The sequence below is a fragment of the Heloderma suspectum genome, chromosome 2, assembly GCF_057233095.1.
Source record: "Heloderma suspectum isolate Gila_16-S chromosome 2, 16-S_ref, whole genome shotgun sequence".
In the NCBI taxonomy this organism is placed as follows: domain Eukaryota; kingdom Metazoa; phylum Chordata; class Lepidosauria; order Squamata; family Helodermatidae; genus Heloderma; species Heloderma suspectum.
Window position 1 is genome coordinate 304,692,388 of NC_139459.1, and position 17,183 is coordinate 304,709,570.

A 17,183-nucleotide genomic window follows, 5' to 3' on the forward strand; every position below is an offset into this window, starting at 1 on the left:
AGAGGGAGGGAGATCCCTGAATATCAGGGGTTTTCTGTTTCACCAGTCTGTCTTGCTTTTGGCTTATGGTCATCACTGGTAACAGCAGGTGTGTGCACTTGGAACAGTACAAATCTCCCCTCTAGTCTCAGAATTGACTCGTGTGTTCTACCTGCTCTTTTATGTCTAAGAGTGACTGATGGACTCTCTGCTCCGTTGTGTCCCCTCTGGCAGTATTTCTACGAAGGGAATGACATCAGTGACCTCCCAGTGAACCTTTCTGTGGTGTGGAATGGAAACTTCATCATCGACAATCCTCAGAACATCCAGGGTAAGCCAAAGTTGGGGGGTGGGGGGCACCCTCAGATACAGCAACAGTTCTCCTCATAGGAGCTGAAGTCCAAAACACACCCTATCCTTTGCCTTCTCTCATGCCTATTGATGTATATTGCCTCTCAAATGAAATGTTCTTACTTAGATAAAAATTTCATCTGTAGTATCCCTTATAAGGATAGCCAGCGTGGTGTAGCGGTGAGAGTGCTGGATTGGGAGCCAGGAGATCCGGGTTCTAGTCCCCACTCGGCCATGGAAGCTCACTGGGTGACTTTGGGCCAGTCACAGACTCCCAGCCCAACCTACCTCACAGGGTTGTAGTTGTGAGGATAAAATGGAGAGGAGGAGGAGAATGTAAGCTGCCTTGGGTTCCTTGCAAGAGGAAAAAAGGTGGGATATAAATGCAATAAATAAATAAACATGATCAGCTATTCAGCAGCTCATAGGAGATTAAGGGCATATCCACTTCATAATATATCGAGTAAAATCACTTTCAAGGTTGTTTTATTAACATGGCTCCTATGCAAGGAACCCAGGGTGTGGTAGTTCTGCGGATGGACAATCTCACAAAAGCACAGTCCACGGAGTTATTTGAGGAAGTCATGACAAATACAGCAGTTTGCACTAATTGAAATTTGTAGTATAGACGTGCCCTGGGTTGTGACTGTCACTTAACGTGCTTCAGGTGAGGCTTTTATTATGCAATTGCCCTGCCTCATTCACATAATTTTACAGAGGGTCCAGACATTGTCCTCCATTTGTAACCCCCCCCCCGTGTTTTACCTCTGCTTCTTCTGTCTTTCTTCTTACCAGAGAAAGTCCTTTAAACAGGGAGAGATGGAATAGCCTTTTGATTGCCTTATGATTAGTCATGTGTCCCTCCTTCTAGAAGCACCCTGAGAACCTAGTAGGTAGGCATCTGTTTTATAAACAAATGCTGCGCTGGCTACATTCAGCAGTGAAGGCTGATAACTTAAAAGGAGCAGTGGATACTGACAATCCTGGAAGTGGGCAACCATCAACCTGGGCTGATAGCGGCAAGCATATGGCAAATGATGCACCATGAGTCTCTGTTCTGGGCACTGTCAAAAAATTACCCTCCAGTGTATGAACTTTTTAGCAATTCTGCCCACACCCCACACACTTTTTCTCCGTGATTGTAAGCAGGGATCTGTATTTTCTTTTTTCAGCTCACCTATACAAGTGCTCAGCTCTGCGTGAAAGCTGTGGGCTGTGCCTCAAAGCAGACCCACGCTTCGAGTGTGGCTGGTGTGTGTCAGAAAAGCGATGTTCCCTGCGCCAACACTGCCCAGCCTTTGAGAGCAGCTGGATGCATGCTAGCAATGGCAATAGCCGCTGTGCAGACCCCAAAATCATTAAGGTATGTTTGCCTTGGATAGGCAGAGGGAAGTTTTTTCCCCTCAATGCTCTATGGGAAATTGACTGTGCTGGAGGATATGTGGTTGTGAGCAGTTCTGGAGTATCTTAAGGTGTGCTTGGCATAGCCTGCTATTATTGGTGCATACAGTGTTCTCGTGGCACATGAAGTTGCTAGCATCCCTTGGATAACAGTACTCCTATGATTGATATGCCAAAGATGCTTGCACTGGAGAACTGGGAGAATGTGATTCAGTGGTTGGAATTGTGTTGAATTATCGTAGCTGCTTTTTCTAAGTCTAATTATTATTTTTCCCCTTCCATCTAGCTTTTGTTCCCCTCATGTGACTTTTATTCCCCTCTGTCTAGAGAACTGAAATGGTTAATATCAAGGGATATAGATGGCTTGTGAGAGTTCATTGGTCAGTGCAACTAAAGCACTCTAAAGTGAAGACAGACATTCCAAAATGGGTGGGAGTGGGTTTTGTCACGCATTCACTGCATTACGAAGCATTTGTTTCTATGGACAAAGAATATATGTTGAGATGATACTTCGAATGTATTTCTGTTTTCACCCAGAGATCTAGTGATGGCAATTACCATTGCAGGCAAGATAGCAGGGGTATATTCTTGTTTGGTTTCTATGCTAGTTTCTCTCTTCTGTGTTCAGAATTAATTCTCACATCTTCACCCCATCCTGCTTTTGGTGGAGGTGCTCAGGGTTTCACAGGATTCCTGACCAATAGGATTTTGGGAGAGGACTGGTTCTCTCTACCCCACCATCTTAGCCACTCTTCCTTTCACTTCCGTAGGACTAGTAGTTTATCATCCCTCTTCTCTGACAGCTGTTATGACCTTCATTTAATAAGATTGTGTGTATTAATGTTAACATGTCTGTTGGGCCAGGCTCCAAGTGCATTAGCAGGGATTGGTGGGTAATTCTATTTGATATGTTCTATTTACCCATAGATTGCAGGCCTGGCAGGCCTTTGTGGTGTTAATTATAAGAGTCTTTGCACAGTACCTAATCTATTTGGGTTTCAGTCTCTTATCTGATGAAGGTAAGACTCCGGCTGGTGGCAAAGTCGAGAGTGTGCTTTCCTTCATCTCTGATGTCTGTGGGCAACTTCTCTGTTGAATAGATCAGCATTACTATCCGCATATTACAGATGGGGAGTGGAACTGAGGCTGAGAGAAGAGTGGCTTGCCTAAGTCTGTCTAGTGAATTCATTGCTAAGAAAGATTTTTACCAGAGACATCTTACCCAGTACTCTATGCTATCTATCAATGAAACTGAATAACCCAAATTTAGAATAACGGAATTATTTTTGGAAAGGACCTTGGGGGTAATCTATTCTTAGCTCAGCCTTCCCCAACCTGGTGCTCACCAGGTGTTTTGAACTACAACTCCCAGCATTCCTGACCATTGGCCATTCTGGTTGGGAAGTTGAAAAACATCTGGAGGGCATCAGGTGGGGAAAGCTGATATAGCTCTAAACTACACCTAAAAAGTATCTTCTAGCTTCCTCTTTATTTGCTCCTAGAAAAGAGGTCCCATGGGATCTTTGTTCAGCTTGTTTTATTTTCTTAACTATTTTTCCAGCTACGAGGTTTTTTCCTGGTATCCAGCCTTAATCTTCTCTGCTGAAGGTTAAATCCATTCCTTCTTTTCCTTCCATCAGTTGCCTTAATGATCAAGTTTGCCCTATGGCAATCTTTTAAGGATAGCAATCTTTTTCAAATGTGTCATACCTTAATCCTTTTTTACTCCAAACTAAGCCTTTCCCCATATGTTCCGGATCCTTTGCTTCCAGGTCTTGGTCCCCTGGAGTAGAAGAGGAGGGAATTTCTGGTCTACATTTTCTTGGCTTTTGTCACAGAATCCTGTGATCCTGAGTAATGCACCTAAAGCTGGGTGACTCAGAAAGGTTTAAAATACAATACAGTAAAATAACAAATCACAGTAGTAAAACCAGAGGAATTATTTAAAAGCAATTTAGCAACGTACTAAGAGCCAGACCTAAAAAATGCTACTGGGATATTTGCAAAGCTTATTTAAAAGTGGGCAATGAAGTTGCCAGGTATTCCTCTCTCAGGAGCTATACCATTATGATGGTAGTGCCCAGACGGTGGAATGGTCAGGAGACACTCCACAGTCTGGGCATGACCATTGTAATCCTGATAATTCCACCATCTGGCCACTACCACCATAAAGGCCCTATCCCTTGTTACCCACCCACCATGCATCTGTCAGCAGGGGACACAGAACGGACCACAAATGTAGAGCAAAGTTCCCAAGCATGTTTCTTTAGGGTGGGACGTTTCTAAGATACCATGGTCCCAGAACATTTAGGGCAATGGCAGGGAATTGTGGGTGGTCCAATGGCCATTTTGGCCCCCCGGGCCCAGACCCATCTGGGCAACAATTGACCTGAAAAACAAAGGGTTGAATTAGTTTACTTGCAAGCTAAATTTGACCCTTTGGGCACTCCATAGTGCTAAAAGTGCAATTCCCCCCTTAAAATAATGATTTTTAAATCTTTGGGGGGTAAGGGGGCTGCTTGTTGCCCACCCCGATATAAGGTTTGAAAGGTCAAAGTCAACACCTAGAAATGACCCTGGATACAAATTGACAACCAGTGATGCTGACAAAGCACCAGCATAATATCAGCTGATATTTTAACCCCAAATAACCTCGTTGGCTGTATTCTGAACGAAGTGGAATTTTCAGACTGCCTTCAAGGGCAATCTCAATTAAAGCACGCTAGAGTAAATCAGTCTGGAGGTGGCTACAGCATGGATAATTAAGGCCAGGTTCAGCTTCTCCAGAAAAGCTGGCATCCAAGATGGAGTTGGTAAAAGGCACCCCTGGCCAACTCTGATACTTGAGTATCCAGATGTCAGGCCAGATCCAGGACTTCTCCAAAACTGCGAATCTACATCAGAAGCAGCACCACCCTATTCAGAGTAGGCTTATACCTCATCAGATCCCCAACCAAGAGTTCCCTTTCTTCCTATTAAACAAGTGGAGGTGACTAGAACCCAAGTCTTGGTTTACAGTATTTACAAATGCTCCTGATAGTAAGATGTGGGGTTTACACAAACCAGCTCTGTCCAATCATGTTACCTGAAGCATGAGTTGTTATGAAGAAGGAAGAGTGGTTTGTGAACCTGAAACCATAAAGTAGCACCACAGCTACTAAGTAGGTTTGATTATATATTTGCCATTTATCTGCCAAATTTGAGCAGTTGCCAGCATTTGGTTCTAATGCTACTCTCTGCATCTCTAAATAATTATAACCAAACTAAGAACTTGTCACAGTAATTGTATGCATTGTGTAAGCAAATCAAGCAGCGTCCCTTTGCATGCAATTTGGGGGCTTACGTTGTTGTTTTCCCCTCGGGTATTGCTCTGATTGGAGGCCTCACAATCTTCAGGAAAGTTGGATGGGGTCACCCACACACAGTACAGTGATATAATGGGCACTGTGGGCAGAGAGAAGCTGTGGTTGTATAACCTTTTCTCCTGGAACATACAGACCTGTGTGGGTCTTTGGGGGGGGGGAGAGAGAGAGAGAGAGACAGCTGATGTAAATCCATCCAAATACCCTCATGGAAAGGAGATATTAGTGATTTGGGGGTTTTGGAAGGGAGGTATTCTGGTACTGAAAAATAAGTTCAGCTCCACCCTTTGACATAGTGCTGAAATATCGCACTCCTCCTTCTTGAACTACCACCTTCAGTAAGGGAGAATAAATAGATTTGCAGCAGATTATTGACAGGAAGGTGGGGTTGAGCTTTCTGCTTGGTGTTGGAATTCTTTTCACTCCAAGGGTCTTAGAGGAGAAGTTAAGACTAGGGAGACTGAGTCAGTACTGGGTTTGGATGATTGCGATGGGGGAAGAAGCCATCATGGCTCTCCCTCCCCCCCCCCCGCGGGACTGCTATTTGCATAATCTTCTGCGATGCAGTGCGGGTTGGTGTATCATCCAAACCAGGCTTTCTGCCCACCTTAAAACCCACAATGTGCAGTAGAGGTTGTAGGGTGGGTACAAAGCAACGCCTGCCGCGCCTGGTTTGGACGACACACCAACCTGCGCTGCGTCATGGAGGATTATGCAGATGGAGGGGGCGGGGGAAGAAGCCACAATGGCTTCTTTCCCTGTCGTGATCATCTGAACACTGCCAGAGAGTATACATTGGGTGTCCTTTGTTGTTCAGTTGTTAAGTTGTGTCCGACTCTTCGTGACCCCATGGACCATAGCATGCCAGGCCTTCCTGTCCTGATTTGTTGGGATTTTGAGTGTGCGTGCGTGCGTGTGTGTGTGAGGCATAATCTCTGTAGCACTGTTAGTGTGCAAAAAAGGCTTCATAATCTTCATCACTCTTAACAACAACAACAACAACGGAATGAGTGTAATCTTAATATTCCCACTTTACACATGGGGAACTGAGAGGTGATGAGTCAACATTCAACATACTATCCAAGTTGTTCCAGGCTTGTCTTTTATCATACTGGCATGATATTACACTCCAGAATATGACTCAAATATAATCTTTTGGGGGGACACTTGGGAAGTGGGGAAGCAAATCCATCATGCTACACTGCTGTGGTATCAATGCCAGTTTTCTTTCACCTTTGAAAGCCTCTTCTCAGGGACTCCCAGCTAAAATAGAAGTTTTGCTGCACAAGAATATTGAAGGTACTATAGCTGTGTGTGTCTGTGTGTTCTTAGAGCTTCTGCCTACAACTGCATCTGCAATCTGCTTACTTTTCCAGTCTACGTTTAAGAACATTCTCAACTGGAATTTATGCATGCAGGCACAGAAGGGCTGTTCTGAAATGAAATGATCAAATGGCCAAGCCATTTAGCTGATGATTCATTATGTCATCTTTTAGGCACTGGTAGATCTTGTGTCCACTTCATTTGGCAAATTTGAAGGGTTTGTGCTCTGAAACCAATTAGCAGAAAAGGGCTGTTGTTTGTCAGGGCTGGAGTTGGGGTGGATGCCTGTGTGTGTGGGGGGAGACAGTTCAGGAAAGAGCCAGATTTCCCTGCCAACTCTGGCTCCCAAGTGCCTTGTTTAGTTTTGACCTCCCCATACAGTGTGTCAAGCAGTGTCAACTTTTTCCCAGAGTTGCTGCTCCCCAAACGTGTGGCCCTTGTCAGTTTTGCTGCAGTGGAGGGGAAATCTAACATGCCACAGCAGCCTTTAACACTAATTTAACAATACCAAACAAACAGCCACAGCTCACCAAATACCCCAGAGGAGCCCAATTTAAGAAAGAATGACTCGGGCTGCCTGCTACAGCAGCTGCCTTAATGAGTTCTGATCCAGGACTTTAGCAGATGATTGGACTGAATTTAGGTGAACGGCAAACCCCCGAGCTCAAATCAGTTTGACTGTTGTATAAAATCTGAAGCGTGGCCTGCCATTGCCCTAGGATTGCTTGTAAGTTAACTCATGGAGTGGTCTGTAAGTCAGAAAGCAGAGATGGGAGTTTGGGTTTGTGGACTTTGGATACCTGTTCCATGTTGGCTTTGGGCAAGCCACAGCCTCTTTGCACCTTGGCCAGTGTGATAATGATGCATAGTCTCTTTTTGTAGCTTGGTCAATGGGACCTGGAATCTTGAAGGAGATGCTTTTTACGTTTGCACCATCCCCAGTGGCTGGAGGAAATGCCTCCCTGTTACTTAGCTACTTTCCCTCTACCAAGTTTTTTCTTTCCTTTAATGAATCCTGTCATAGAGTCAAACGGCAGCTTTTTTGGGGAGGGAAGTTCCTGATCAGGAGAAGGATAGGGTTGCAGAGGAAGGAAAATTCCCACCAGAAAAGAGATGCGATGTACATGAGCAGCCTCTTGCAATCTAATTATTGTAGTGTGCTCTACATGTTGCTGCCCTTGAAAAACATTCAGAGGAGGCACCTGGTATAAGATGAGATAGGTGGGGGTCAGGACATCAGTTGCATATTTCACCCAGGTTCTGCTCTACCATTAGGTGATCTGACTCCGATAGAACACTTGAGTATAGTATTATAGGGCAGCGATTTTTAATATGATGTATTAATATATTTTACTTCCATGGGTGGTCGGTGCTATTTGGACTTTTTGCCTCAGGCACAAAATGTCTAGGGCCATCTCCGATTACCTTCATGCTGACAGACCTCCCCTGGGTCTTTATAGTTCTCCACCCACAATTCAGGATGGTGGCTTAGAACTAAGCAGCTGGGGTTTGCATGTCTTAGAAATCTCTTTCCTGCCTTCTGACTCACCACCACCATTAAGATCAACTCAGTGTGTGCCTTAAAACTGCGATCTGTGCAAGAGCATGTAGCAAAGTACCTTACTGGCTGCCTCACAATGATAGAAATCCCTTCTCCTGGAGGTTTGCCAAAACCTCTGCATTTTCTCGAGGTGGTGGTACGCATTTTTGTATAGGCAGTACTGGGTGGCCATTAATGACCATATTTGTATGGCTCCAGTCTATTTTTATACATGAAAACGTCTCTGAGCATTTGGAAGTTGGCAGGATGTAAATTTAAACGAATAATGGGATGCGCTGTCAGGGATGGTTTTGCTGCTTCCAAGCAGCACTCCCTAGCTTAGCAAAGGACAGTGCTGGTTGTATGTAAAGCCAGCAGAGACAAGGGGCCCATGTTGATGGGCCAGCTAAGCAATCTGCAGTTGGTTTTGCTAGGCCTGTTTATGCTATTTTAGTCCATGGCCAGTGGCCACAGCTGAGGCTTCTTTTTCCAGGAGCCCCTTCCCTTGGCTTGGGGTTGCCAGTGACCCAGCACAGAGCTTTCCCAGCTGGATGCCCATTAATCCTCTTTATCACTTGCAGGTGTGTGCTGAGCACTGGGGCCCAGCAAAACGTGGTGTAAAATTGCCCATAATTACCTTGTTAGTGGCAATGGTAGGCCCGTGCCGCACTGCTCATCCGTCATCGCGCCGGTGTATGTCAAGCCACACCTGTCGGCTTTATTGGGAATCATCCTAACAAATGAGGCATGTCGTGCTCTGCTGGGGCTCCCCTTCCTCCCCAGCTGGTGCTGGCAGAAACCTTGCATGCTGGGATACACCAGAGTTGGTTGGTAGGGGAAGAGAAGACCCCTTTGTAAGGGTTAATTGGTGTCTGCTTTATGGGGAGGGCTCTGGAAGGATGATTTTTCGTCTGTTAACTCACAGCATGAAACAGAAATTGCAGCTTTTCTATGAATGTCCAGGGGTAAGCAAACAGGATGCCAAGAAAGTAGGGCCTGAAAGAAGGAAAAGAAGAAAACCATCTTAAGGCAGAAAAGTTCCACCATTTCCACTTACATGTCATCGTAAGTTCAGAGAGGTTTTTATGTGCAATGCTTTTGAGTCAGAGACGAGGAATGGCTTAGTGACATGAACTACTCTGATACCTTGGAGCCACCAGTTTGAACATTTTCAGAGCCATCTAAGCAGTCCAGCTATTCCAAGCAGATGGTTTGAGTGCCCTGGAGCTTGCACTCTGTGTATCTTTTTTCACAGGAGGATGGATGCGTGGGAATTATTTTTTTGCTCTGCTCCGACAGGAAGAATCCCCAGCAGGCTCCCCTCCCCCGCTGTGACACCGATGTGCATGGTCCAAATGCCTTCTGTATAGTTGCTGTAGGTGGAAGGGAAGGACTGTGGCTGAGCGCCTGAGAGTAAAGTTTAACATAGCACAGAAATATGAAACAATGCACTGGCTATCCTTAATATGTCCAATAACTTGGAGGGAAAGGTTTTGCCACCTTGCATACTGAATAAATGGTATAAATCAGTACCTGGCTTCTGTGGCTCTAATGTGCTGGGCAGAAAAATGGATGGTATGTCAGCCAGATGTGACAGGAAGGGGGAATTAGTGTCATTGCCTAGATGACAACAACCTATTTGGATGGCCTGTGGATAGGGTTGCCTGGATTTTTAATGTTTATTATTTTAGTTTTAGTTTACCAGGTTATGTGTTCATTCTAAATTGCAACCTTCCTAGAGCCCTAGGAATGTAAATACATTCATAAATAATTGGTGTGTGGGCTAATATGGTGTCATGGCAGGTGAGCAAACTGATTACAGTGACCTGGTGAATGCAGTAACAGTCTGGCTTTGTTCCTTCCTAGCTGTCCCCTGAAACAGGCCCCCGGCAGGGCGGCACCCGCTTAACCATCATCGGTGAGAACCTGGGTCTGAAGTTTGAGGATGTGCGCATGGGTGTGCGGGTTGGCAAAGTGATGTGCGTTCCCATCGAGCGCGAATATATCAGCGCTGAGCAGTGAGTATCTTACAAACAAGGAATGGCAATGTTTGTGTGCATGTGAGAGAAAATGGACTCGGGGAATATCATAGCATGTATAATCGACCCTCTGGTTTACCAGACCCAAAAGTAAGCCAAAGCTTTGCCAAAGAAGCATTGCTTTCTAGGAGATTTCACTGGAGTTGGCCCTAGTTACAGCTGACTGCAGATGCGACGTAGGACTGGTGAGATCATGCATTACGTCACTGCTGTCATTGAGGAAAGATGGCTGTAATACTCTCTGAGAGTATTTAACCAAGATGGTTGAAACTTCCCTGTCAGCACATCTTGACTGAGTTGTGTAAAAGCTGTTTGTGACTATGGTCTAGTAGATAAGAGAGTTGCGCGTGGACTAGATTTGAATCCTGTCTTGTCCATTAAGCTTACTGGGTGACCCTGGGTGTAATTACCTCTCACCCTAATCTGCCTCACAGGGTTGTTGTGATGATTAAATGGGATGATAATAGGATGAGCTCCTTAGATTAAAAAAAAAAAAATGGGTGGGAGAGTGGCTAGAAAGAAATAAACCAGTCCTGCCAGATAACCTTTGTATTTGGTTCCACAAGACAGTGGCAGAGTGCCAGGGAATAAGCTGAACCTAATAATTCCATTTTTGCCAGGATGCTTCATTGGTGGGAAATAGTGGATGGCAGTACATCGTTGACCAGAGGAGTCCCAGGATAAGTCACCCAGAAAATTGTACACCTTAGTATTAACTTTAAAAGTTCCACTCTGAATGTTTTGAATGTCTTTTTTGGCTTCTCAGCAAAGTCCTAAATGTGTGTTGGGAGATCAGCACTATCTAAAGCTGATCAATTCTGGCTAGCCAGCTGGAAGCAATAACTTCCTTTCTTTCTATGTATTCTTTGTTCCACTGTCTTAGCTGTTCAGGCTATTCAAGTTTAAAATTATGTATAAACTTAGAGAGCAAGTTCAAAAGGAAAAGGATTTCATAAGATAAATCAATTTATGAACATTTGGATGCTTTTCTTTTCATATGCAGATAGCAATGATATCAAAGATGCTAAGTCAGAAATGTATAGGAATATCTGTACCATTTAATTTATAGTACGTGCATTACATGGTATTAACGTATACTGCTATAGTGGTAGGGAGGAGGGAATATAGGGTGTTCTTTTTTTTTGTTTCTCCTTTTATTTTGTTAAATTTTAATTGATTTCCTGCTGAGTCGAGTGTTACAGCACTTGTAATGTTTTATATATTTTCATATGCCTATTGTTCAAAAACCAATTTGATATATGCTGAGAAATCACTTCCTGAAAAATTTAAATGGCATTTAATTAAAACAACAACAACGGCCCATCAAAATTCAGTGACAAGGTTGGAAGGAAGTCTGTCTGTACTCTAAATTAGAGCGGAATACTGGCCACTTGGCCTGGGGATGTGGCCCGGGATCTGCAGGGCAGTTCTGCCACTACATGTGTATGTGTTACAAGACCACCTACTGTGCCCTCTCTAGGATCGTCTGTGAGATTGGAGAGGCCAGCTCTAGCAAAATCCAAGATGCCCCTGTGGAAGTTTGTGTCAGGGACTGTTCCCCCAGCTACAAGGCCATAGCCCCCAAAAGCTTCACTTTTGTGGTAAGGATGGTATGGTATTAGTCATTCACATATGACATCTCTTATTCTGAATCCCACTTTTTTCTGTCCATCTCGCACAATTCATTTTCCACCTCTGAGAGGGTAAAGGAACAATCTTAAATCAGTTGTTTTGGAAACATACAAGCTTTGTGCGAAGCCTACAAGAAGTCTGAGAAGTCACATATCCAGCCACTGAGAATACAGGAGCAACTACAGCTTGATTTCATTGCTCAAGCAGTGGGTTCTTGTTATTTTAGCTGTAGAAGTTCCTGGTGCTCATTTTAATGATTATTGGTCAAAAAGTAAATTTCACACAGTCATTAGCTATTTAAGATCGGGCTAGATCAGGAATTACACTGGAAAAAAACCCAAGGTGGTGGTGCTTCTCTATATTGAATTAGGGCTTTGCTTCTCCAGATAGCAGTGCTTCTTCTAATATCATCCACAGTGGTAGTAATTGGACTATCTACACCCTGGTGGCTGGATTCTTCTGCCACGTATTGAAAAGTGGCAGAAGAATCCTTGAAAGCCGGACTCAGGAAAAGTATAGCATTTGTTGCTGAACACCTGTGGTGGTAATCCATGTAAAAAGTGTGTTGTATTTTGTGTGCATGTCTGTGTCTGTGTATATGTGTATGTATGTGTGTGAGATAGATATAGAGATACATATGGGTGGGGGTCTGTCTGTCTGTCTGTCTATTTACCTACATATCTACCTACCTACGGCATATATTTTTGGTGCCAGGCAAAATCGTGTTTGTTTTCCCAGGCCTTTAAAACTCTTGAGCTTTAACCGTATTAATTTTTGGCTTTTAGCTGTTGGTCCTATTTTTTTTATATTGTCTGTTTTTATTCTGATTTGTATTCTTGTTTGTTTTATTGTGAACTACCCGGGGAACCAGTTGGTTGAAGGGCAATGTGTAAATACACATGCAATAAATAAATGAAATTAATGATATTTATATTTGGCAAGGCCACTGACATCTTAGTCCTTGACTTTCTAGCCTGCCTTTTTATTGTTAAGAGATGTCCACTAGGATCAAAGAATGTATCATGGCACTGTGATACACACAGTGGCACAAAACACCTGAGGTGAGAGGAAGTTTCCCAGATTTTCCCAGATTGTTCCTGAACACTGAGGGCACATCTTGAAATGTGTGAACTTGCTGTGTTTCCTTTTGACAGGCTCCTACTTTCTCACAAGTGACACCAGCTCGTGGCCCTCTCTCTGGGGGCACCTGGATTAGCATAAAGGGGAAGCACCTCAATGCAGGAAGTGACATCACAGTGACCATCGGAGGGCAACCATGTGACTTTTCATGGTGAGACTTCCATGGGCTTGGGTAAAAATTGTTGTGGTGTACTATTACTACAGAAAAGAGAAAAAGAAGCGATGAAATGCGCCGAACAATTGGAATGCACAGAGTCTGTGCATGTGCGTATGTGTGATCGTGTGTATGTGTGCATGTTTTCTCTAAAAAAAAGGTATCTCTCTTAAAGAGCTAAACAAACACTCCAGTGTAAGATGTAAAATTTCTTTTCAAGACTCTTTTTTTGTTTTTTGTTTAAAAGACCAAAGACTGTGGATTTCTTTTCCTTCTAAAAAGCACAAATCCCTGAGCCATGAAGTGGATAATTTTTAGATTAGGGATGATAATGGAACGGCTCTTTAAATATTTTCGTGCAGTAATTACTGGTTATCAGCCCTAATCGCTGCTGTTTGCAGCAGCCGCACGATGGGGAACACTCCGGAGCTATGCCGGCTTCGGCGGCTGCCTTTGCTTTTATTTTTTAAAATATTTTTAGCGTTAACTGATAATTTTAGCAGCTCTTCTCTGAGACAGAGAGAGAGAGATGGGATACCATTTGCAGAGAGTGGCACTGTATTTGTTGATATAAAATGTGAACAGCTAAACAGGGAGCAAGGCTGGATCCTTCCCAAGGAGGTCTGTCTAGGTCCTTTCCGCACTTTTTCCACACATGAACTCAGCGCTGTGTCCACAGAGGATTTCCATTGTCAAGATGGACAGTTCTCTTGTCCTTGGGCAATACCCAGCACCTACTCTAATCTACTTTTATTTATTTATTTTGTTTAGTTGTACTTATACCTCACCCTTCATAAAAATCCCTGGGCAGGTAACAACAATATTAAAAACAACCAACAATAAAATACAAGAAATAAGCCTCCAATAAAACCAATAAACAAACAGAGAAAACAAATAATCAACAGTAGATCCAGTCCTATTCATTGCAGTGGCAACTAACCGCTCATAAATCCCCAGGTAAACAAATGGGTCTTAGCCTGGTGCCAAAATGTTAGTAATGTTGGCACCAGGCATATCTCCTGGGGGAGGTCATTCCAAAGTCAGAGCGCCACCACAAAGAAGGCCCTATTTCTTAATGTCCAGAAAATATGGTCTTTTAATCCTTAGGTGAATGTATTCTGTCCTTTCCTAGCTTAGCCTAGTCTCCCCCCCAGCAAAGCTGCTTTGGGAATCAGACATTCAATTTGTGCCCTATGATACTTGTGGAGAGAGGGTGTCTATTCTGTGCATCTCTCTTTAATGGTGCCAGGTAGGATGTATAGAGCAATAGAAAAGCTTGGCACCCATACTCAGGCAGAGCATCCAGTGTGCTTAGTGCTGAGATTGTGCCATGAGATAGCAGTGGGAAAGATGTTTACTTCTCCTTCCCATAACCAAAGACACTGATTTTGTGTTTCTCTCTCTTGTTCTCTCCCTCTATATCTCACAGGAGAAATGCTGGTGAAATCCGATGTAAGACACCGCCTGGCCAGAATGCAGGGGACTCGCCCATCCTCATCCATATAAACCGGGCTGTACTTAGCAGTCCTGAGGTGACCTATTACTATACTGAGGACCCCACCATTCAGAAGATAGACCCTGAGTGGAGCATCAACAGGTAGCACTGAAGGGAATGGCACTGTATCTGCCATATGTCAATAGAAAATACAATGCTATAATTGAATATTTGTTGTCTTCTCCATTCTGAATGTTTAATCTACTGCTGTGCTGAAAATTTCTCCCACATTTTTTTCGACCATTCTCATTCAATTTGATGGAAAAGAAATTGCTTTTGAAAAGAAATTCAAAGGAGGAGAAATTTCAGAGAAATTCTCATGGGTTGGTTTGGGGTTCTTGGGCTTACCTTATTTATGAGGTGGCTGAGGAGTATGAGCAAGTATCCTGTCTTGTCATTGTACAGTAATCTCTGTGGCAGCCTGTAGCCTCCTCAACTTCCCACACTTCAGTTAGAACCATCATGAAGAAGACATCATGAGGAATTCCTCCCATGGGTTTTTTTCAGTTCAGGAAGTGCAGGTAGCCTGGGAGGCTGCAGAACCATGGAAAGATGTGTCATAGAGACAGAAAACACATACAGCACCCTCGGCCACCTTGCAGTGATTGGGTAAGCTCAAAAATACCACCAAAGAAATTCAAAACTCTGCCTCAAAAAAGTGGAAGCCTCAACACAGTTGATGCTGTTGCCACCTACAGAAGCAGTGCAATAAACTGAAAACCGTTAGGAAAGAAGAAAGAACCTGTGTTACAACCCCTGCCAATAGTGAGCCCAATCTGTGAGAAATTGTTGGAGAATTTCTCCTCCCCTAGGAGAAATTAAGTGAAATTGTCCCACCAATTTCTCTACCCACAAATAAGCTGGAGAATTTTGAGAGTCCATTTGTGCACAGCTATAGTCTAATCCTTAAGAGATATTAATGCTAACATTAAGCCAGTGAAATAAAATCTCCACAAATATTAGTTTGGCTATACCAGTTTATGCTCAGTTGATAACAATGGGGGCAGATTAGTGACAGAAGTGTGAATGTCTGCTGTGCTGTACCTCTTTTAAGCAATAAGGGTTGATTTGCTAGTATGTTTTGTAAAGCATCCGGTGCAGTAGGCCTTTGATACTTATGCTGGCTTTCCCCTACAATATAAATATGAAATAACAACCATAAGAGCTGTACCAGAACCTTCCTGCTATTTACAGTGTTCACTGCCTTGTTGTGGCGAAGGGGCTTGCGTAACTCAGTGAAGCCATAAGCTATGCCGTGCAGGGCCACCCAAGACGGACAGGTCATGGCAGAGAGTTCTGACAAAATGTGGTCCACTGGAGAAGGAGATGGCAACCCACTCCAGTATTCTTGCCAAGAAAACCCCATGGAACATATCACAAGGCTAAAAGAGATGACGCCGGAAGATGAGCCCCTCAGGTCGGAAAGTGTCCAATATACTACTGGGGAACAGCAGAGGGTATTTCCAAGTAGCGCCAGAAAGAGTGAAGCGGCTGGGCCAAAGCCAAAAGGACACTCAGCTGTGGATGTGTCTGGTGGTGAAAAGAAAATCCGATGCTGTAAAGAACAATATTGTTTAGGAACCTGGAATGTCAGATCAATGAATCAAGGTAAGCTGGAGGTGGTCAAACATGAGATGGCAAGATTGAATATCGACATCTTGGGAATCAGTGAACTAAAATGGACAGGCATGGGCGAATTTAATTCAGGTGACCATCATATCTACTATTGTGGGCAAGAATCCCTTAGAAGAAATGGAGTAGCACTCATAGTCAACAAAAGGGTGGGAAAAGCAGTACTGGGGTACAATCTTAAAAATGATAGAATGATCTCAGTACTAATCCAAGGCAAACCATTCAACCTCACAGTAATTCAAGTCTATGCCCCAACCACTGATGCCGAAGAAGCTGAGGTTGATCGGTTCTATGAAGACCTACAACACCTTCCAGAACTAACACCAAAAAAAGATGTCCTCTTCATCATAGGGGATTGGAATGCTAAAGTAGGAAGTCAAGAAATCACTGGGATAACAGGCAGGCATGGCCTTGGTGTACAAAATGAAGCAGGACAAAAGCTAATAGAGTTTTGCCAAGAGAACATGCTGATCATAGCAAACACTCTTTTCCAACAGCACAAGAGACGACTCTACACATGGACATCACCAGATGGTCAATATCGAAATCAGATTGATTATGTCCTTTGCAGCCAAAGATGGAGAAGCTCTATACAGTCAGTCAAAACAAGACCTGGAGCTGACTGTGGCTCAGATCATGAGCTGCTTCTTGCAAAATTTCGGCTGAAATTGAAGAACGTAGGGAAAACCACTAAACCATACAGGTATGACCTCAATCATATCCCTTATGAATATACAGTGGAGGTGAGGAATAGATTTCAGGGATTAGACCTGATAGAGTGCCTGAGGAACTATGGACGGAGGTCCGTAACATTGTTCAGGAGGCAGCAACGAAATCCATCCCAAAGAAAAAGAAATGCAAGAAAGCAAAGTGGCTGTCTGATGAGGCTTTACAAGTAGCTGAGGAAAGAAGGGAAGAGAAAAGCAAGGGAGAAAGGGGAAGATATATCCAACTGAATGCAGATTTCCAGAGAATAGCAAGGAGAGACAAGAAGGCCTTCTTAAATGAACAATGCAAAGAAATCGAGGAAAACAACAGAATGGGAAAGACTAGAGATCTCTTCAAGAAAATTGGAGATCTCAAGGGAACGTTTTGTGCAAAAACGGGCATAATAAAGGACAAAGAAGGCAGGGAC

The 17,183-nt window shown here is 43.7% G+C and overlaps 1 protein-coding gene across 2 annotated transcripts in view; it reads left to right on the top strand.

Moving 5' to 3' along the window:
• Nucleotides 1-17,183, top strand: part of PLXNA1 (plexin A1) — a 395,495-nt gene that overhangs the window by 301,854 nt on the left and 76,458 nt on the right. For both annotated transcript variants that reach the window (XM_084840187.1, XM_084840188.1), the window contains exons 11-16: nt 214-310; nt 1,503-1,693; nt 9,823-9,974; nt 11,476-11,596; nt 12,782-12,918; nt 14,351-14,518. In XM_084840187.1, coding sequence (XP_084696313.1) covers nt 214-310; nt 1,503-1,693; nt 9,823-9,974; nt 11,476-11,596; nt 12,782-12,918; nt 14,351-14,518 — 866 coding nt within the window. The remainder of the gene's footprint in view (nt 1-213; nt 311-1,502; nt 1,694-9,822; nt 9,975-11,475; nt 11,597-12,781; nt 12,919-14,350; nt 14,519-17,183) is intronic.